Source organism: Neophocaena asiaeorientalis, unplaced genomic scaffold, assembly GCF_003031525.2.
Source record: "Neophocaena asiaeorientalis asiaeorientalis breed wild unplaced genomic scaffold, Neophocaena_asiaeorientalis_V1.1 scaffold39, whole genome shotgun sequence".
Taxonomy (NCBI): domain Eukaryota; kingdom Metazoa; phylum Chordata; class Mammalia; order Artiodactyla; family Phocoenidae; genus Neophocaena; species Neophocaena asiaeorientalis.
In genome coordinates this window covers 4,408,205-4,431,495 of record NW_020175670.1, presented here as the reverse complement: position 1 = coordinate 4,431,495, position 23,291 = coordinate 4,408,205, and the positions used below count along the sequence as shown (strand labels likewise).

At 36.2% G+C, this 23,291-nt stretch overlaps 1 protein-coding gene across 1 annotated transcript in view; it reads left to right on the top strand.

The window, feature by feature from the left end:
- Window positions 1-23,291, top strand: part of SLC30A9 (solute carrier family 30 member 9) — a 71,717-nt gene that overhangs the window by 33,219 nt on the left and 15,207 nt on the right. Inside the window, exons 7-14 of the mRNA XM_024731720.1 lie at window positions 68-126; window positions 3,747-3,814; window positions 6,300-6,402; window positions 14,586-14,641; window positions 17,131-17,266; window positions 18,882-18,921; window positions 20,075-20,146; window positions 20,937-21,044. Coding sequence (XP_024587488.1) covers window positions 68-126; window positions 3,747-3,814; window positions 6,300-6,402; window positions 14,586-14,641; window positions 17,131-17,266; window positions 18,882-18,921; window positions 20,075-20,146; window positions 20,937-21,044 — 642 coding nt within the window. The remainder of the gene's footprint in view (window positions 1-67; window positions 127-3,746; window positions 3,815-6,299; window positions 6,403-14,585; window positions 14,642-17,130; window positions 17,267-18,881; window positions 18,922-20,074; window positions 20,147-20,936; window positions 21,045-23,291) is intronic.

Sequence of the window (23,291 nt, the reverse complement as noted above, 5' to 3'; positions counted from 1 at the left end):
TTAATCTAAAATGTGACTGATAAGAATATGTATGACCTAAATGTATTGTGTAATTCTTTTCTTATAGGGCTATTTAGAAACCAAAAAGTATTGAGAGAATATAGAGAGTTTCTGGGAAATACCAAGGTAAGGATATCTTTCTGTTAATGTTATGTGTGTATGTGTTGCACAGAAAATCCTAGTATCAGTCCATGGTGAAAATCTAGCATGTCTGTGATCCTATACCAAGATTTTCTTAAGTAGATTGTAATTTACTGAATTACAGTCTCTTTGCTTCTGTCTGTTTTTAAAATTAAAAAAATTGGGACATAAGTTCTCTTTAAATTCATAACTGTGTTATACACATAAGCATATAGATATAGATGATTTATTTTGTTAGATTTTTAGCAAGATTTAGCTCTTGTATACACCTTTAATTTCCTTTATTCTTTTTCCTTCTACTCTTAACCTTGTTTAACATTCAAAGTGCTAATCCTCTGATTGTACCCAAGAAGCTCAGCCCTTAGAGGAGAAAATTGCGCAGCCATTTTGATGATTTTTTTTCTTTATTATATAAGTGTACAAAATCTATGGACACTCAATATTTGTCAGTCTTACTAAACTTCCATAGTATGTTCACTCTCCCATTCTGTGAGATACTTACTGCATACCTTTTCCTCTCTTCCCAAACTTCCTGCAGACTCGCTTTCCCTCTTCAGCTGATGACCTTGTTTTATATTTCATTGAAAAAATCTAATCTGATAGAAGTACCTTATCTTTCCATTAGCAGACTTACTACCTTATTGACAAGTGTGCCAGAATAACTCTTTTCCTTCCTATCAGAAGGAAATTAATATTGGGACCAGTACAGAAAGTTTACCTTTACTGTCCCACTTCTTTATTTTATTTTTTTTAAACTAGATTGCCTGTTTATTATTAAAGGATATATAGTTCAGGAACAGCCAGATGGAGGAGGTGAAGGAGGCAAGGCATGTGGGAAGGGGGTCAGAACTTCCATGCTCTCTGGGCAGCCACTCTCCCTGAATCTCCGCACATTCACCAAACCCCCTCCTTTCAGGGTTTTACAGAGGCTTCATTACATAAGCATGACTGATTAAACCACTGGCCATTGGAGGCTGAACTCAATCTCCAGCCTCTTTCTCAGCACTGGAGGTTGGAAAGTTATAACCCTTTAATTACGTGGTTGGCTCCTCTGGTGACCAGCCCCAAATCTTACTTTCTTTTTTTTTTTTTCAACTAATTTTTATTGGAGTATAGTTGCTTTACAGTGTTGTGTTAGTTTCTGCTGTACAGCAAAGTGAATCAGCTATACGTAGACATATATCCCCTCTTTTTTGGATTTCCTTCCCATTTAGGTCACCACAGAGCACTGAGTAGAGTTCTCTGTGCTATACAGTAGGTTCTCACTAGTTATCTGTTGATATTTTATATACAGTAGTGTATATATGTCAATCACAATCTTCCAATTCATCCCACCCCCCCCTTCCCTGCTTGGCGTCCATACGTTTGTTCTCTACATCTGTGTCTCTATTTTTGCTTTCAAATAAGTTCATCTGTATCATTTTCATAGATTCCACATATAAGCGATACTATACAATATTTGTTTTTCTCTTTCTGACTTACTTCACCCTGTATGACAGTCTCTGGGCCCATCCACGTCTCTGCAAATGGCACGATTTCATTCCTTTTTATGGTTAAGTAATATTCCATTCTATATATGTGCCACATCTTCTTTATCCATTGCTCTGTTGATGGGCATTTAGGTTGCTTCCATGACCTGGCTATTGTAAATAGTGCTGCAATGAACATTGGGGGGTGCATGTATCTTTTTGAATTATGGTTCTCTCTGGGTTTATGCCCAGGAGTGGGATTGCTGGGTATATGGTAGTTCTATTTTTAATTTTAAAAAATTATTTATTTATTTATGGCTGCATTGGGTCCTTGTTGCTGTGCACGGACTTTCTTTAGTTTCGGGGGCTACTCATCGTTTTGGTGCACGAGCTTCTCATTGCAGTGGCTTCTCTTGTTGTGGAGCACGGGCGATGTGCGGGCTTCAGTAGTTGCGGCATGTGCGCTCAGTAGTTGTGGTTCGTGAGCTCAGTAGTTGTGGCTTGCGGGCTCTAGAGCACAGGCTCAGTAGTTGTGACGCATGGGCTTAGTTGCTCTGCGGCATGTGGGATCTTCCTGGATCAGGACTCAAACCCTTGTCCCCTGAATTGGCAGGTGGATTCTTAACCACTGTGCGAACAGGGAAGTCACCAGCCTTGTTTTTGTCCATTCTTCACACGAAACTTACTTCTGTTTCAGAATCTTTGAGTGTGTTGTATACTCTGCCTCAACCATTTTTCTTCCAGATTTTTCATGGTTGTGTCCTTCTCATCGTTGAACTTCTTTCCCTCACTATTCTAACTAAAATAACCCTGTCCATCATACCCCCCCAACACTATTCTCTCAGTCTCTGTTTTAGTTTCTTTATTATATTTATCACTATCAGATATGACAGACTTACTCTCTATCTTCCTATACTAGGCAGTGAGATCTATGAAGGCAGGGACTCTGTTTTGTTTACTGTTGTACCCCAGCATCTAGAACTGTGCCAGGCATATAGTACTTGTACAGTAAATATTTCTTGAATAAATTACATAAGGCAGAATATATGACGTACTTCAATAGAAAAGTAAAGTACAATAATAAATGTGTAGCAGAGTGAGTATTCTCTGTGGGGGACCAAGGAAGGCTTTACGTAGAAAGCTGACACTTGGCCAGATATACAAGAAGATGAGTAAAGCTTGCCCAGGTTGCAGTGGAAGATGATAGCATTCCAAGGAGAGGAAAGAGCAGGAGGAGAAACACAGAAAGTATAAATTCAAGGAATAGCAGAAGAACATTTGACTGAAGAAAAATATTTTCCCTGAATATGTTCTTGTTTGATTTCCTTTTGTTTTGGTGTGTTTTGAAATTAAACACATTGTTAACACTTGATGTCTTTGGTCTTTAGAGAACAGTCATGAGTTAAATTAGAGCAACAAACTTGTTGGCTTTGGCTGTTCCTTGTACTATAAGTTAAAAAGTTGCTCAAGAAATGGGAAAATTTTAGAGTATTTCAGTGCAGTACATTTTTTTTTTTTTAATTAAGGGTACTTTAATTAATTAATTTATTTATTTTTTCTGTGTTGGGTCTTCGTTTCTGTGTGAGGGCTTTCTCTAGTTGTGGCAAGCGGGGGCCACTCTTCATCGCGGTGCGCGGGCCTCTCACTATCGCGGCCCCTCTTGTTGTGGAGCACAGGCTCCAGACGCGCAGGCTCAGTAGTTGTGGCTCATGGGCCTAGTTGCTCCGCGGCATGTGGGATCTTCCCAGACCAGGGATCGAACCCGTGTCCCCTGCATTAGCAGGCCGATTCTCAACCACTGCGCCACCAGGGAAGCCCTAGTGTGGTACATTTTTATCACTTTACTTCTGGTTTTTATGTAACCAACTCAGATTTTTTCCTGAAGTAGGCAGGAAATGAATTACAAGGAAATAAACAATTAAGGTTCTGCAAAAGGACCCACATGTACTTTCAATTTCCGTCTTCTCACATCTTAAACAGGAAATTCTAGAGAAAAAGAATTAAATAAGTAAATCTAGTTGTTTAGAGGCATTGATAAAGGAGGTATTTTCTGGTGTGTCAAGAGTCACTTATTAGCGTCACAATGCTTCTCTGGGAAATGTTAAGAGATTTTTTGTTTTTGTTTTTGTCTTATAGCCACGCTCTAGAACGACATCAGTTTTTTTTAAGGGGCCAGGAAAGGTGGTGATGGTTGCCATTTGCATGTAAGTACTGAAATATAAGCCTTTTAAAATAGAAATATTTTTAATGTATATATCCTTGAATGTATGAATTTATTACTTGGTATCTAGATAAAGATAAAGGTGCTATCTGAAAATTTTTCTCTCATTTTCACTGGCATTTATAGAAGTCTTTTTTAAAAAGTTGAATTGGCCAAGGTTATTTTTAGAGTAACTAAAGCAACCTGGGTTATAACTACTGAAGAGTACCTGCGCTTTTATTTTTCTCCCACTTAACCTTGGTAGAACATAATTAATGCTTTTGCCTCTTTCTTTTTTCCTCTTTCTTCTTTTTTTTAACTTTTTATTTTATATTGGAGTATAGGCAGTTAACAGTGTTGTGATAGTTTCAGGTGCACAGCAAAGGGACTCAGCCATACATATACATGTATCCATTCTCCCTGCAAACTCCCCTCCCATCCAGGCTGCCACATAACACTGAGCAGAGTTCCCTGTGCTATACAGTAGGTTATTCATTTTAAATATAGCAGTGAAGTACTCCTCTTTCTTCTTGATTCCTGTTATTTTGCCTACCTTTTATCTATTTTACTGAATAATCTAATTTTGTATGTTTGAGCATTAATTCCATAATTCATTAGTTTGTTCTTTTATTTCTAAAATACATATGTTACATGTGTCAGGAATTTTGATATGGTCTGGAAATGTAAAGGTAAAATACATAATTCTTATCTTCAAGGATTGGAGGGACACTAGACTAGAAGTCATTTGTAATAATACAGAAAAGATAGTGGTAGTAGGGATGGAGAGTCACGGTTAGTTTCAAAAAGTATTTAGGTGGTCTGGTTAGCAATGGTGCCCAGGTTTCTTATTTGGACAATTGGATAGATATTGCACCATCACTGAGAGAAGGAATGCTGGAAGGAGGGGGCAGGGTGGGAGTAAAGGAAATAATGAGTTCCTTTTTGAGTTTGAGTTATTTATAGGGCACCCAAGAGAAGTTGGTCAGCAGAATTAATTCTTTTCATTAATAAAACAGGATTAACAGTGAAAGCTTTTTACGTTGGAGGAATGTATGTAATGTATATAAATTGCTTAGCATAGTACCTGTTACATAATATGCTCAGGAGGGATTAGAGATACAGAATCAAGAGTTATTAGTATATAGATGATAATTAAAGCCATAGGAGTAGTTAAGATCACCTGGAGAATGTGTATGTAATGTATGAGGAAGGAGAAGCTCTTGAGAAAAAACCTTGAAGAATGCTAACATTTAAGAAATGGGTAGGGCTTCCCTGGTGGCGCAGTGGTTGAGAGTCTGCCTGCCGATGCAGGGGACGCGGGTTTGTGCCCCGGTCCGGGAGGATCCCACATGCCGTGGAGCGGCTGGGCCCGTGACCCATGGCCGCTGGGCCTGCGCGTCCGGAGCCTGTGCTCCGCAACGGGAGAGGCCGCAACAGTGAGAGGCCCGCGTACCAAAAAAAAAAAAAAAAAAAAGAAACGGGTAGAAGAAAAAGAGCCTGCAGAAGAGACTGAGGAAGAGTAAAGAGAAAGGTAGGAAGAAAACCAGTAGTATTGTGGAAATCAAGGAAGACAGTGTTTTCAGAAAATAATGGCAAATGCTTCTGTGAGATTAAGGAAAATATTAAAATGTTTTCAGGAATTTAATAGCAAGAAACAGTTGATATATTGATAAAAACAATCTTATGAGGTGTTAGCAGCAGAAGCCACTGTTTAGTGGATTGAAGACTGAGTGCAAAGTGAGGAAAACTGAGACAGCAAGAGTGGATATAATTCTTTCAAGAAATTATTTGAAATGGAGGAGAGGAGAAAAGGGTAGCTGGAAGGGGATGTACAGTTTCCTCATTTATAAAATGAGGATGAAGTAACTACTACAATGTTAGCATTTGCATAATAGAATTATAATAAAACATGGTAAGTGACTATAGTATAGTGCCTGAGATAAATTATACTAGTTATTACTGTTGGAATCTGAGTACAGCTGGCTTCCTCAGAGCTAACCATGTTTATTTTAGCATGTATGGCCTTCTCATATGACACAGACTATTTGGTCTAGTTTTTTCTTCACCTCTGGCATCTGCCTAATTAAATAAACCGACCTTCACCAAGGTCTTCCCTTTGACACTGGCCTACTGAACAATACCAAGTGCACATAAGACACATAATTTCCTTTCTGATTCCATTTTGTTCATATGTAGAACACCCTCTTTTCTCATCTTCTCAAAACGTACTTAAGTAATTTGCTGGCACGTATCATGCCTCTTTCATTTAAATATTTAATGAAACCATAATCTGTGTTCTTCAAATTTGTACTCCTGTTGCCTAAAACATAGTAAATCTTAAAGACTAGGGATTCTTTCTAATTTACTTTGAACAGAATCTAGTGCGTGTGTGTGTGTGTGTGTGTGTGTGTGTGTGTGTCAATTAAGTAAGCTTTTAATGGGAATTTTTATTTAAACCTATGCTAAGTTATTTTCTCTTTCTCTCCTAGCAATGGATTAAACTGTTTCTTCAAATTTCTTGCCTGGATTTATACGGGTTCAGCAAGTATGTTCTCAGAAGCTATACACTCTTTATCTGATACTTGTAATCAGGTGAGGGGCAAAAGCTTCTTTCTTATTAAAGTAATATATTTTTTGAGGCTTTAGTCTAAAAGTTGACGTATTTAAAAACATAATGATTCCTATAGTTGGGTTGTAGAAGAAAATGAAAGTTGTTTTACTTTTGAATGATGACGTACATAGAAATATGACAGTATTTGAAAGCAGTTTGTTACGCTTTAAAAACTTTTAATAATCAAATATGAAGTGTAAGATTATCAGTCACAGAGGCTATTGTAGAAGAGATTCTTATATTAGGTAGAAATTTGGTCTGTGAATATGAGTTCTTATAACTGTAAGAGCCGGTGGATTTAAGTGTTGAATAAAGATATAAAATAGTCACATGTGATTGATGAATTATAATGATTTTCACCTTAGACTAGTATTTTGATTTTGAATACTACAAATCTAAGCCTTTTTTAAGAACACAACATTTCTACTTGTATATCATTTCACATTTTAAAGAATGTGGCCTGTTAAGGAGAAAACCTTTTTAGTATTTATTTATTTATTTATACTCCTGTTATGTAAGAACAGATTTGGGAGAACTTACAATAAAAGACACAGGTATAATAAGAATATTTAAGACAAAGTTAAAAATAATAATAAAATGGTAAGCAGGGAGAGCAATCTTAATAAAATTAAACCTGAGAACTCATGTAACTCACTGTCAAATGGATTAAAACGTTTTGTAAAAGTAAGGAAACAATACAGGCATTTGCTATTAGTACTAACCGTCATTCTCTTGAATTAAATTTTTATACTCAGTAAATATTTAATAACTACTATTATATAATATTTTGCCTGTTGAGTCGGGGGAGAGGAGGGTGGGAGAGATGTGACACACAGTACCTATTTTGTTGAAAGCTTATGTGAACGTAAGAAAATTAAAATGTGAAAATATTTGTACATTTGGCCAAGGAGATATGTACATATTATTAATTTTAGTATTAGTTGTTATTTAAAACATTGAAGACAATTTTTAAAAAATTTATTTATTTTATTTTTGGCTGCATTGGGTCTTTGTTGCTGCCCATGGGCTTTCTCTAGTTGTGGAGAGCGGGGCCTGCTCTTCGCTGCGGTGCATGGGCTTCTCATTTGCAGTGGCTTCTCTTTTGGCACAAGGTGCGCAGGCTTCAGTAGTTGTGGCAGACGGGCTTAGTTGCTCCGCGGCATGTGGGATCTTCCTGGACCAGGGCTTGTACCCATGTCCCCTGCATTGGCAGGCAGATTCTTAACCACTGTGCCACCAGGGAAGCCCTGAATACAATTTTTAAGTGTCTGTACTCTGAAATACTATTTAGGGATTTAAAAGCATGTGGTAGATAGCTATGTACTGATCTGGAATAATAACCATGATATGAATAAAAAAATCAAGTTGTAAAACATTATGTACAGAACTTATGTTTCTAGCCATGATGGACTAATGAGGATTGGACTTTAGTCTTTTGCTATAAACAGCTAAAAAACTAGACAAAATATATTAAACAATATTTTCAAACATTGGACAATAGCAATGCAAGACCATGATCCCTGAGGAAGGAGAACAGGTGAATTGAACTCTGTGATTTCTCTGGTGTTTTGCTTGGAGGCGCATTTGCGATAGTGGAACAGGGTGGGAGACCCATCATAGAGTTGAGAAGGTAGAAATTAGGGTTAGTGAGTCTGAAGTGGCTAGAAATTACAAGGCTACAGAAGTCTACATAGGGTTTTCCTTGAGTTGAATCTTTGCTGAGTCTTAGATTACACATGTGTAGGGTAAAGCTCCATGAGACCAGGCAAAGAACCAGCAGGGAGCGTTAAGCTGAGTAATTCCTAGAGTTCACATCGGGCTTGGATTAATTAAGTTCTGATGTTCTGAGATAGAGAGTCCTGATTGATTACTCAGGCCAGTAGAAGGCTCAGACCTTAGTAGTAGGGCTAAATTATCTTAGTTGTAAAGACTATAGAACAGGGGTCCCCAACCCCCAGGCCGCGGACCAGTACCTATCCTCGGCCTGTTAGGAACTGGTCCACACAGCAGGAGGTGAGTAGCGAGCGAGCAAAGCTGCACCTGCCGCTCCCCATCGCTTGCATCACCGCCTGAACCATCTCCACCCCACCCCCCACCGTCTGCCACTGGTCCGTAGAAAAATTGTCTTCCACGAAACCGGTCCCTGGTGCCAAAAAGGTTGGCAGCTGCTGTTCTAGAACCTTTCTAACAAAGCTCTAAGGGATCACACTGATTTACAAGTAACTTAATTACCTGTGAGAATAAAGCCCCACATGCTATTAAAAGGAAGAGAAAATCCAGACACACAGTATAACATTCACAATGTCAGCATCTAATAAAAAAATTATTAGACGACCATGAAGCAGAAAGTCTGACTCACAACCAGGAGAAAAATTAGTCAGTAGAAAGACTCAATTGACATATGGTAGAATTAGCAGAAAAGGATAAGTGGCTATTATAACTACGATCATGTATTGAAAAGAAAATATGAACATCATGAAAAGAGAAATGGAAGATACAAAGAAGAACCAAATGGAACTTTTAGAGCTGAAAAATATATCTGATGTGAAAAATCCACTATATAGAATTAACAGATTAGACGTCATGGAAAAAATGATGAGTGAACTCAAATATATGGCAGTAGAAAACATTCATACTAAAACTAGAGTGAAAAGAGACTAAAAAAGATGAAGGGAGCCTTAGACCTGTGGGACATTATCAAGAGAATTCTATCAAACATTTAACGAAGAAATAATGCCAGTAGTACACAGACTTTCAAATATAGAGTAGAAGGAAACACTTTTCAACTCCTCTAGTAAGGCTATCATAACCCTGATACCAAAACCTTAAAGTTATTCCAAGAAAAAAAATACAAACCAGTATCTCTCATGAACATAGATGCAAAAATCCTTAAGATATAATCACATTGAATCTAGCAGTACACAAAAATGGTAATACATCATAATCAAGCGAGTATTATTCCAAGAAGCATGGTTAGTTTAACATTCAAAATCAATAGAAGGTTAAGGTACAAAAGTCAGTTGCAGGTGCTTCTCTGGTGGCACAGTGGTTAAGAATCCGCCTGCCAATGCAGGAGACACGAGTTTGAGCCCTGGTCCGGGAAGATCCCACATGCTGTGGAGCAACTAAGCCCGTGCGCCACAACTACTGAGCCTGCGCTCTAGAGCCTGCGAGCCACAGCTACTGAGGCCCGCGCGCCTAGAGCCTGTGCTCCGCAACAAGAGAAGCCACCACGATGAGAAGCCGGCGCAGCGCAATGAAGAGTAGCCCCCGCTCGCGGCAACTAGAGAAAGCCACGCACAGCAATGAAGACCCAACACAGCCAAAAATAAGTAAATAAATAAATTTATTTTTAAAAAAATCAATTGCATTTTTACTATCAGGAAACAAATGGAGAGTGAAATTTTTAATAAATTCCATTTATGATGTTAAATACTTAGGAGTAAATTTAACAAAAAATGTGTAAGACTTTAACACTGGAATCTTAAAATGTAACTAGGGGAAATTAAAGATGACCTAAGGGGCTTCCCTGCTGGCTCAGTGGTTCAGAGTCCGCCTGCCGATGCAGGGGACACGGGTTCGTGCCCTGGTCCAGGAAGATCCCACATGCTGCGGAGCGGCTGGGCACATGAGCCATGGCCGCTGAGTCTTTACGTCCAGAGCCTGTGCTCCGCAACAGGAAAGGTCACAACAGTGAGAGGCCCGTGTACCGCAATCCAAAAAAAAAAAAAAAAAAAAAAAAAAAGACCTAAGGAGGTGGAGAGAGATACCATGATCATGGATTTGATAACCACGTTAATATGTCATATTTCCCTAAATTAATCTATAGATTTCATATAATCCAGCAGATTCTTTTGTAGAAATTGACAAACTGATTAAATTCTAAAATTTATATGGAGGGACTTCCCTGGCAGTCCAGTGGTTAAGACTCCACTCTTCCACTGCAGAGGGTATGGGTTTGATCCCTGGTTGGGGAACTAAAATCCCGCATGCCGCATGGCGTGGCCAAAAAAATAATAATAATAAATAAAATTTATATGGAAATGTAAAGAACCTGGAATATTCAAAGCAATCTAAAATTAAATGAAAGAAATTTGGAGGGCTTTAAAACTTTTTTCAGAGCACAGTAATTAAGACAGTGTGGTATTGGCACAAGGACTGACAGACCAGTGGAACAGAATAGAGGGTCCAGCAACAGACCCTCAGTTACATAGTCAGTTGATTTTTGACAAAGGCACCAAAGCAATTCAGTGAAGAAAAGAAACTCTTCAACAAACGGTATGGGAAAGGTTGGGTATCCACATGGATAAAAAAACAAAGGACCTCGATTCCCACTCATGCCGTGTACAAATTTAAGGTGGGTCATAGACCCAGATGTACAAGCTAAAACTATGAAAATACTAGAAGGAAACTAGGAGAATATCTTCTAAGCCTTTGGGTAGGCAGAGATTTCTTAAACAGAACACAGAAACAAAACCATAAAATAAAAAAATTTACAAATTAAACTTCATCAAAATTAAATACTCTTATTAAAGGACACTTTTTTTTTGGCTGCATTGGGGCTTTGTTGCTGCACATGGGCTTTGTCTAGTTGCAGCGAGCAGGGACTACTCTTCATTGCGGTGCACAGGCTTCTCATTGCGGAGCACAGGCTCTAGGTGCGCAGGCTTCAGTAGTTGCGGCATGTGGGCTCAGTTGTTGGCGGCACGCAGGCCCTAGAGCACGTGGGCTTCAGTAGTTGCAATGCATGGGCCCAGTAGTTGTGGCACATGGGCTCAGTAGTTGTGGCTCATGGGCTCTAGAGTGCAGACCCAATGGTTGCAGCACATGGGCTTAGTTGCTCCGTGGCATGTGGGATCTTCCTGGACCAGGGATTGAACCTGTGTCCCCTGCATTGGCAGGTGGACTCTTATTTATTTATTTAATTAGTTTATTTATGGCTGTGTTGGGTCTTTGTTGCTGCATGCAGGCTTCTTTAGTTGTGGCAGGCGGGGGCTACTCTTTGTCATGGTGCCGGGGCTTCTCATTGCGGTGACTTCTCTTGTTGCACAGCACGGGCTCTAAGCACGTGGGCTTCAGTAGTTGTGGCACGCAGGCGCAGTAGTTGTGGCTTGCAGGCTCTAGAGCGCAGGCTCTAGTAGTTGTGGCGCATGGGCTTAGTTGCTCTGCGGCATGTGGGATCTTCTCAGACCAGGGCTTGAACCCGTGTCCCCTGCATTGGCAGACGGATTCTTAACCACTGCGCCACCAGGGAAGTCCCTGAAGAATACTTTTAAGGCAATAAATAAGCAAGCTGCTCATAGGGAGAAAATATTCACAAAGCATATAATCTGACAAAGGACTGGTATCCAGGATAAATAAAGAACTTGTATAACTCAATATTAAAAAGACAGTCCAGTCTTTTTAACAAGCTGAAGACTTGGAAAGGTACTTCACAATGATACCTGAATGTGGTTGGTGGACACACAAAAAGGTGCTCAACACTGTTAATCATCAGGAAATGTATATTGTAACCCCAACAAGACATCTCTACACATCCGCTATTATGGCTAAAATTTAAGAGCCTGACAATCAAATATTGGTGAAGATGTAAAGCACCCAGACTTTTTAGACGTTGCTGGTGGAGTATAAAATGTTACAGCCACTCTTAAATTTGTCAGTTTCTTGTAAACATATGCCTACTGTTTTACTTAGCAATTCCACTCCTAAGTATTTACCCAAGAGTAATGTGAACAAATGTCCACAAAGACTTGTATAAGAATGTTTCTAGCACCATAAAGGTGCTATAATGGGCAAAAAACTGGAATCAACCCAAAGGTCCATCAACAGTGGGATAAACAAGTTGTTGTATAGTCATACAATAGAATATTATCTAGAAATAAAAAGAAATACTTATCTGTAAGTAGCATATAAGCATCTCTAACAGTATGTTGAATAAAAGAAGGCAAATACAAAAGAGTAGTTACTGTGTGATGCCATTTATATTAAGTTCTAGAATAGAACTTTGGCTTTAATCTTTGGGGGAGAACAGGATTAGCGATAGTCTATGATATCTTATTTTTATAAGAAGAACTAATAAGTAATGGCCCATATTCAACTTCTGAAACATTTGTTATCTCACACTTCATTGCACAGCCAACCTGAATATTAAGTATTTTAAAAATAATTGAACACTCATTGACTATTATGTAAACATTATAAACACAGATACATATATAGTGTGAATTGATAATGAATATTTCAGTTTTAATATACAGATTTTAAAATTATATGTTCTTAATTTACTCTCATTCTCTTAGTTTAATTCACTGAAAAGCCATCATCTATGTTTTAGGTAGTTTTGACTCTCTTTTCCTTTGGAATCCAGTAGAAAAAAACTTGTAATATTCTGTATATTTTGGATTGGATTTCTGATATCAAAACTTAAAAGTCAGTATATGTTTTAGCCTTTTTTTTTTTTTTTTTTTTTTGGCCGTGCCGCAAGGCATGTATTGTAGTTCTCTGACCAGGGATCAAACCCGCACCCCCTGCATTGGAAGTGTGGAATCTTAACCACTGGACCGCCAGGGAAGTCCCTGAATTAGTAGTTTATTTTTTTGCCCTTTTTTTTTTTTTTTTTTTTTTTTTTGGCCGTGCCGCAAGGCATGTATTGTAGTTCTCTGACCAGGGATCAAACCCGCACCCCCTGCATTGGAAGTGTGGAATCTTAACCACTGGACCGCCAGGGAAGTCCCTGAATGGACTAGCCATTTGCAAGGTGGTATAATCCCCATGTATTTTACAAGAGGGAATGTTTCTATAAATGCCCAGTAACCTACAGAGAAACTTCATCCATGAAGAATTTGGTAATCTTGAAGACTTACCTATTTGATTATTTGATACAATACTGAAAAAATGCAAAAACCCCAGCTTAGTCGAAAAAAATCACATAGGGTATTCACTCAGGCTTTGTGTTTTTATTAAATAAATAATTCTAGTGTAATCTTTTTCAGATTTCTAAATTTACATCAAATTAAGAGAAAGGATACTAAGTGCAAGCATAATATTGAGCGGTACCAGTGGATAACTCTTTAACAAAAGATACAATCAAAAAAAGAAACAGAAATAAAAGGAAGAAAAGATGAAGGCAAGGGAGGAAGGAAGGAGAGAAAGGTGGTAACTAGGATTAAAGACTTACATTTTTGTTATATTTACTTTAAACTTTTTTTCCCTAGAGAAATAAATTTTAGTTATAACTAGTCTTCCATCTTTATTTCTTCCTTCCACACCCCAGATAGTCACTGCTCTGTATACATTGATGTGTATACTTCATGCGCATGGTTTTGCAGTTTTACTAGAAATGTAAATGTATCATGTCCATATACAGTTTGTACTCACTCTTACTGTCTTTGGGACTTGCCTGGCGGTCCAATGGTTGAGACTTCGCCTTGCATTGCAGGTGGTGCGGGTTCGGTCCCTGGTCGGGAAACTAAGATCCCACATGCCTTGCAGCCAAAAAGCCAAAACATAAAACAAAAGCAATATTGTAACAAATTCAATAAAGACTTAAAAAAAAAATGGTCCACATCAAAAACAAAACAAAACAAAAAACTTTTACTGTCTTTTATTTGTGCAGCTATACAAGTTATTCTTCCTGTAAAAAGTCAGATATTACAGACCACGCTAAACCTACTTCTCTCCTCAGAGGTATAAACAGAGTTAAATGTGAGTTCTTTCAGACCTTTTCCTGTGCTTTACATTATACGTCATTTACAAAAACTACAAAACATAAGTTCTTTTGTATTGTACGTGCGGTTCCTAAACTTGCTTTTTTCCCGTCCACTGAATGGTACGTCTAGGAGCTTTCACCATGTCAGTACAGAGAGCTCTATCCCCTTTTACACTGTTGTAGAAGTAATTTATGGTTTGGTTATACCATGATTTATTTTGCCACTCCCCATTGAAGGAGTTTTAGGTTGCTTTCACATTTTACATCATTATTCAGTGTTGTTTTGAACCCCTTTCGGTTCACCTTTATTTCTCTATGGTAAGTACTGGAAACAAGAATTGCTGGGCTATTGGACATACACATGTTAAGTACTTCTTTGTCATTGTCAGGTTGTGCCCTCCAGACTGGCTTATTATATTCCCTTGCTAATGATTATTTACCTTCTTTTCTCCATAGGCCTTACTAGCATTGGGCATCAGTAAGTCTGTTCAAACACCAGATCCTACTCATCCGTAAGGACGTTGTCTTTATTTTGTTTTCATGTGTTTTGGCAGCAAGTAGTTGAATTATAGAAATCTCTTGCAGTTTATAGACCTGCAGTTTTGTGTTAAAGATTTGGTCATTTCTTCTGCTGTTGTATCTAAAATGCAGAACTCAACCTCTGTGTCAAAGTAAATTCAAGATATAATTTGAAAATGAGGTCCAAATTATTTTTATGCTTTGTAACATAGCAAAGAGATCCTGTCCTCTTTGTATTTGATAGTTAATAACAAAGCACGTGTTTTGATCTTAGAGTTCTGTTTTATTTGGTCAAAGGAGATATATATATTTCACATTTGGACTAATAGGCCACTCAATCTAAAATTTTAGTGATAATTAAATTTATGCTTAATGTATTTTAATCCCCCTGTTGTGATTTGGAAATAGGATTCTATTAATATTTCAAAATACTTATTTGTAAAATGAGTATGTTCTTTAGGGTATATTATTTTGAATTATATTAGTTATTTGATACAAAGACTTTTTTTCTGTTGCTTCTACTAACATAACCAGGTGAAAACTTTGAATTCCACATGTATTATTTTGTTTTTAACAAGCTTCTGTAGTAGAATTTGAGCAGTCAAATTTGCCTTAAGGCAAAAAAAAAATACACTTTTATTTCCATGAAGGAATCTGCCTCTGTGCTTTATATAAATGCCTTTCTTTACTTGAAAGCCAGGCACTCCTGTTTTCATATAAATAATAGCATATTATTGAATATCCTATAACTATCAGTAAGCTCGTACAGAGAACAGCTACCTTTCTAGTCTGCTAATTACACATGATTATAGTATTTTACTATGTCAAAAAAAATTTTTCCTGACCAGTTTTATATGCCAAAAATTTAAAAACAGGGTAAAACTTAAAAGTTTTAGGTTGCAAAGATTTCTTCTTAAGATATTTTCAACAACCTACTTTAGTACTACCCGATAGAATTTTCTACAATAATAGAAATATTTATTTATATCTGTTCATTGTGATAGTCACTAGCGGCATGTGGCTGTTGGGCACGTGAAATGTGGCCAGTGCGACTGAAGAACTGTATTAAAATTTTATCTAGTTTTAAGTAATTTAAATTTAAATAGTTTTACGTAGCTAGCGACTTACATTGGACAGTGCAGATCTACATAGTTAAAAATTTTAGGGACTTCCCTGGTGGCGTAGTGGTGAAGACTCTGCGGGCTCCCAATGCAAGGGGCCCGGGTTTGATCCCTGGCCCAGTACTAGATCCCACATGCATGCCACAGCTAAGAGCTTGCATGCCACAACTACGACCCAATGCAACCAAAAAAAAAATTTTTTTTAATGAGAATCTCCAAATTCCTTGAAAACACATAAAATGAAAGTAATGCCATTTAATTTAGATCTTAATTTACCTTAACTTAAATAAATAAATAAATATATCTCCTTTCTTACTTTGGGGGGGAAGCTTTAGAAGAATATAAATTGTTCTAAATCAAGCTGATAGAACACCATCACATCTATAAACTGATAATTTCCTATGGCAAGATTACATATTTGCAAAAAGAATTCAAAAAGCAATTTAAATTCAGAACTCTTGTTTAAATTTGCATCTGCTAGAAGGGTGCCATAGAGTTTGGGTTTGGGAGTAAATTTCCCAGAAAATACTTTTATTAATGAATGATTCTTTTCCTCTTGTAGTATCCCATATTTTAAAATTTCTTATTACTCAGTATTTTATTGGTACATACAGTAATACAGAATAATGCACACATTGACCAAAAGACTTCAAAAAACCCCTGAGATTTAACAAAAAAAAAATTACCATAAAAAAACCCAGAAAACTGAAGCTCTTAGTCTTTTAATGATAGTAATTAGTGGCACTTCCCTGGCGGTCCAGTGGTTAAGACTCCGCACTTGCACTGCAGGGGGCGTGGGTTCGATCCCTGGTCTGGGATTTAAGGTCCCACATGCTGCTCGGTGCAGCCAAAAAAAAAAAAGATAATAGTTACTGTGTGTTACACTATACAGAAACAGCAAAAAGTATCAAGCATCAAATTATAAGTAATATAAATTGTAGGAAATATAAATTATAGAAGACAAATATTCAATTAGAAGCTACATTACAAGTAAATATAAATGTTACCATCTTCATTAAACATCTGAATGCATTTAAAAAATAAATTTTGCCTGCATTTGTGTTACATAAAAGTAAAGTTGCTCTAGTAAATCAAAGCAAATATATGAAAGAGGGGTTAGAAAATACCTGAATTAAATCATATTCACTCTTTTTATATAATTTCAAAGATTTTGCAGTTTTTTCCACTTTATGTATTGATTTTCTGATTAGATTTGAGTTTGGCACTTACATTTTACTTAAATATAAAATCATAACATCATGATGTTATAAGAAGTTTTTTTTTTTCATTGACCTATTAAACATTTTGAGAGGAAATCATTTGTATTTCTTGTAAACTATATTATCTTTTTTATTTTTCAGGTATGGATTTTCAAATATGCGCTATATTGCTTCACTAATTAGTGGTGTTGGTATTTTCATGATGGGTGCAGGATTATCTTGGTACCATGGAGTCATGGGATTGCTTAATCCTCAACCAATAGAATCTCTTCTATGGGTAATCTTCTTCCTTCCTGCCCCCTCAGTTTTGAAGTAATATGAAATAGTGATTAAGTACAGTAGAATGCCTTTGTCATATTGATGTTAAAGAATGGGACTAAATATACCTTCTTGACTGTAATATAGGGTTATGTATCTGTAGTTGTGTTTTTTAGAATGTGACTGGACATGACCTCTAAATCCATATGATTCAGTGATGTTGAGCAAGAATATCTCTGTAGGTACAGTTGTTAACCACTTCGTCCTTGGTTAAAATTTTGGGCAATTCTGTTAATTTCTGCTGTTACTTTTGAAAAGCAAGAAGACCTCTGTTCACTTTTAGTCCCAAGAATAAATGTCCTATCAGTAGTTAAAATAACCATTCCTTTGTAACAGTCATATGTTAGAATTTTATTTAAAGTTAAACCTTCTCCTTTCCCTCATTCTGGTAGGAAGCCTACCTTGAGAGAACGGGCGTGTGGTTCCCTTCTGTATTTTTTCACTTAAGGGCTTCTCTTCTCTCCTACTCCATAGATTGCCTCTGGCAGCACTGAAGGTAGAGATAGGGGACAGAAAGGTACTACTTTACTGGCACCAGTGTCATCTTGCACTGGTTTCCACTGGCCTTTGTAGGTACTTAAAGCTGTCTTCTTTTCCTCTCATGGGAACTTCTTGGAGATTACTCTGCTTGGCAGCTCTGATTGTAGCTCCCTTGGCAAGTGCAAATTGGGCATGTGGCACCCCTGTCAGCTTCTGTATCTCACAGTGTAGCTCCAGACTATGCTGATGTTGCCAGTAAGACTCAGTGGAAAGAGCCTAGAATTGAGTTAGGAAAACCTGTATTCTAGTTCTTATTCCAATACCATTTCTATTTACTCAAGCAAACCACACAGCCTTGGAAATCTCAGTTTCCTTAACAGAATTAGAAGAGTGTTGGACTGGGTTCAAAACTTTTAAACCTCTGTTTCAGGGAAGCCTAGGGTTCCGAAAAGGTAATATTGAAAATTCTATAGATATGTGATTTGAATTTCACTTAAAATTAAAAAAAATTTGTGTTAATTATTTCTATATATCTTGGATTAAAGCTATTCTTGGTATCTTTATCTAATTCAAGAGTGTCTGGGATTGTAAGGAAAGTGGTGTTATCTTCCTCCCCCAAGTTGTTTACAACTGCTTATCTTTCTGAATGAGGACTGAGGAAGGATTCTCTTGGTGCTGGGCAAACAAACAAAATTGAAAGTTACTGGGTATGGTTGTGTATCTTACTGCATCTGGTATCCACAACCCTAGATTTCAAATGCTTGTGTTCATTTTGAAGTTCAAATTTTTTTTTTTTACTAATTAAGTAATTCTTTTATATCATGAATTTAACTTTAGTCATGGTATAGCATTCTACGCTGGGGGGTGCGTGTGTGTATTTTTCAAGTATTAAAAAATGAGATGGCCATCAAATTTTTAATTGTTTCTTCTTATGAAGATACCATCTATCTCGTCCTCATTTGAACTGTTTCCCATCAAAATCCTTATCTGGCTAGGATTTGAATTTATGTTTCCATATTAAACATTGTTTATGCATGAACTGTTGTAATTCTTTAGTGAGATATCAACTTATGCTTTATTTTTATATTTCCTAGGCATATTGTATTTTAGCAGGATCATTAGTATCTGAAGGAGGTATGTACTGTCACAGAATCTTTTTATTCTTAACTTAGTAATATATATTCAGCAGTCTATTTTTATAGATTGCTAAGTTCTCCTGATTAAAGAAAGCTGTGGAAATAGGAATATACGTTTTATCTTCTTTGAGGGAAGAAATTCTTTGTATAATGTACTATGGTTGTTCCTGTAAGATGGGGCAAGTTTGGAGAAGCTTTTTATTTTGTTCTTGAGTATCATATCATTTGAAATGAAGTATAAAAACATAACTAACTATATACTGAGGTTTTTTCTTTTTTTGGAAAGTAAAAAACATTTTTATACAGCAGGTTCTTATTAGTTATCTATTTTATACATATTAGTCTATATATGTCAATCCCAATCTCCCAATTCATCACACCACCACCCCACCCCCTGCTTCCCCAGTTTGGTGTCCATACATTTGTTCGCTACATCTGTCTCTCTATTTCTGCCTTGCAAACCTGTTCATCTGTACCATTTTTCTAGATTCCAATGTATGCGTTAATAAACGATATTTTTCTCTTTCTGACTTAACTTCACTCTGTATGACAGTCTCTAGGTCCATGGAGTATAAAAACATAACTAACTATATACTGAGTTTTAAAAAATCCGGTTTTAGTAATGTTTATCAGGGAGGACTGTCTTTTTGCAGTACAGATATGTTAATGTTTCTGAAAGTTTCAGCCACAGCAGTATTATGACAGAGAAGTGCTAATATCATGTATGGAACTGCCTAATTCACTGCTGTACTCACAGTATGCTTACTTCTAAAACATTGTCATTTTTTATGCATCATCCTTTCATCTTTGGCAGTCTTATAAAATGGTGATAGCACCACCTGCCTCAAAAGGTTGGGAGGACCAAAGAGATTATGCTTAGTGTGGTGCCTGCCAGCTAGTAGCTGTCTAGTAAATTAAGGCTGTTGTGGTGGTAATGATATTTAAATTATTGTGGTTTAGAAATATGGGGTTCATTATATCATAATGATTAATTGGGGTCTTGATAATGACTGGTTTAATATAGAACTTTTCCTTATTGACAGCCCTTAGCATTAAAGTGTTGTGCCTATTTATTTATCTTTTGAGATGCCATCTTTAAAGTTTGGAGGCATGAAGTTTCTTCTTTGCTGATATGAATGCTTTTCTTTCAGCAACACTTCTTGTTGCTGTAAATGAGCTTCGTAGGAGTGCTCGGGCCAAAGGAATGTCACTTTACAAGTATGGTATGTATTTTAGAAACCTAGGTGTATTATTTCATCTTCTTTGTTTCCTTAAAATTGCCTAGTGCTATTATTGCTTTGTTCCATATAGATGTGTACAAAATATATCTCAGTGTCTTCCCTATGTGGCTCTTACTTATATATCAGCTCTTTTAAAAAGAGAAATATAGTGTAATTTGAACAGCAGTACGTTATATTTGGATTTAACATACGTGAACTACAGTATTTCTGTGTATGCTTATATAACTTGAGAAAGTAATTTGACTTTAAATATCTGTTATTGTTAACATTTAAACCAAGAAATTATATTTATATTGAACAGGGTTTTAAAAATCAGGATCTCATACATTTTTTAATCTTAATTTTTTTTTTGGCTGCACTGCATGGCTTGAGGCATCTCAGTTCTACCGGGTCTTAGTTGCGGCACGAGGGATCTTTTTAGTTGCAGCATGTGGGATCTAGTTCCCTGACCAGGGATCGAACCCGGGCCCCCTGTATTGGGAGCAGGGAGTCTTAGCCACTGGACCACCAGGGAAGTCCCCTCTCATACATTTTTTAATCTTAATTTTTTTTTTTGGCTGCACTGCATGGCTTGAGGCATCTCAGTTCCCTGACCAGGGATTGAACCCTAGTCACAGCAGTGAAAGCCTGTAGTCCTAACCACTAGGCCACTAGGGAACTCCTTCTTAATCTTAATTTAATTAAATTAATGGATACTTATTAAAATGTTATCTGATAGTGTCAAATTAAGATTTCAAAAGTTTCTTTTCTTGTCTCTACCCCAATGATTAAGTAATGGAAAGTCGTGATCCTAGTACAAATGTTATATTATTGGAGGATACTGCAGCAGTGTTGGGAGTGACAATAGCAGCCACTTGTATGGGCCTTACTTCTATAACAGGTAAATATTTCTCAAATTACAGGTGCTTTATTTGTGCTACTAAAATAATTCTCTAATATGTGGGAATTTTCCTTTATATCATTGAATAATTTTAAACCAGTAGATTGTTAAATGTGAATTTCATACTAACCATTTGTTTGTATAAGACAAATAAGATGGTAAAAGTGTTCAGATTTTTGAATTAGAAATTTCTCTTAGTTAGAAATAAAGAAGGCTGCTAATAGAGCATTTCTGTAATGCTCGAAGCCTTTCTAGCTGTGACTTAATAAGTTACACAACTACACAGAGCTTTAAGTTCTTTATCTATAAAGATATTAATAATATTTGTCCTAGTGACCTTACAGGTTTAAGATAATATATGAGAGAGAACTTTAATAAACTCTGAAGTTCAAAATAAATATACATTGTAGCTCTTGTCCGTTTGTCTTTTTCTACTATTAGTACCAATAATAACTGCTGTTGCTTTCCTGTTTCCTTGATTCTTTAGTTGCTTCCATCCTCATTTTGGTAGCTAGATAAATGTTTTGAAGGCCAGTACAGCACAGGCGGATAAGAAGACAAAAACCATTTTATTTTTATTTTCTAAAACAAAGGAACCATTTAGTATGAAAAGACTCAATTTCTGAGGTTGGAATTCTCTTGAAATGGTACTACCATTCTTACCTGTTTGTCCTAGCGTATTTTAAATAATTTTAGGTGATGAGCTTCCACAGTTCTGCAGTATTTCTTAAAATAGCCTGAAATATGAATAGGTCTTTCTCATTTTGAATGTATATTTTAAGAGTAAACCAGCATTCTCTGATGTTCACTGTGATCCAAAATATTTCTAATTGTTTTGATCATTTTTCTGGTTGACCTTACCATTTTAGACATTTTTTTAGACCTAACTTATTACTTAGCAAAATTTTAGGCTTAAGGGAAGTGTGACTTGATAGGTAAGTTGACTTTTAATAGATTTTTTTTTATATAGTATTATAAACCAGTCAAATCAAACTTATAAAAAGTTTTGTTTCAAGAAAGTTTCACATTAATTTTTATTTAATTATTTAAATTGTCATTTAAATTAAATAACATGCCAAGAAATAAATATTTTCCAGCTAATAATTCTGTGATTTCTGTAGGATTATTAATAGATGTATATTTTAAAATGAAAATAATTAATTAAATTTGGATTTCTAAAGAGCAGTATTTGATTTTGAACTCTATAATTACAAACTTGCTAGTGGATTATGTTTTACAAATGGATGTATTTTTACACTTTAGTAATACAAAATAAGTCATTCAGTTTTTAGTGTTATATTTTGACTAAATGTTAATAAAACTAATGTAAATTGAGTTTTTTTAGTAAAACAAAAAATGCTTTTATCAAGCATTAAGAGAGTTAAATTTAATATTGACATTTGATCTTTGGAATAAAAAGACTTTTCATTATAAAAGCCTTGTGTGTAAAATTTATTATAAAGATTTAAAGTATAATATTTATTTATGTCTGTTATATAAATATTAACCTATGCATTCATAGATAATAAATCAACTCTTCTCATTGGTTCTGGAAGAGAATAAAGCCCTAATAACCTAAGGCAAACTTTAGAATCAGAATCATCTGGCAGGATTGGGAAGGCACATAATGCTAGACCCACACCCACCCCACCCCGAACCCCAGATTTCTGATGTAGAAGGTCTTGAGCGAGGCCTGAGAATTTGCATTACTACCGTGTTCTTGAGTGATGCTGACGCTGCTGGTCAAAGGACTGCACTTTGAGAACCACTGCTCTGAGGTAGCCATTAGAGGCAAGGAATTCACTTCCTTTTTTTTTTTTTTTTTTTTTTTTTAAATCTAGAATGGTACTAGCTATGTATTATTCTTGGTTGAATGAGATAAGAGTGCCTCATATAATTTTTTGTATGGCTTAGTTCTTTCACAGAATCTTGGTAAGAATAAGACACAAAAATGGTTATTTCTTTTAGCTTTTGATTTTACAATTATTTTGTCAACTTGGGATAGGAAAAGTGCTACTGATATATCAAAAAGAAATGGACTCTTCATTGTATTATTAGTATGTCTCTAATTTGAAAATGCTCTGAACCCTCACGCATGTGACCAGGTGCAAGAAACAGATCATAAGTAATTCAACTGCATAGAATAGTAAAACTATTAGGAGAAAGTCACTAAAGGAATTAGAAATGAATTTCTGGTCCCTTGATTTACTAATTCTGGTTCTTTGCTCACTAAAGCTCATTGAAATA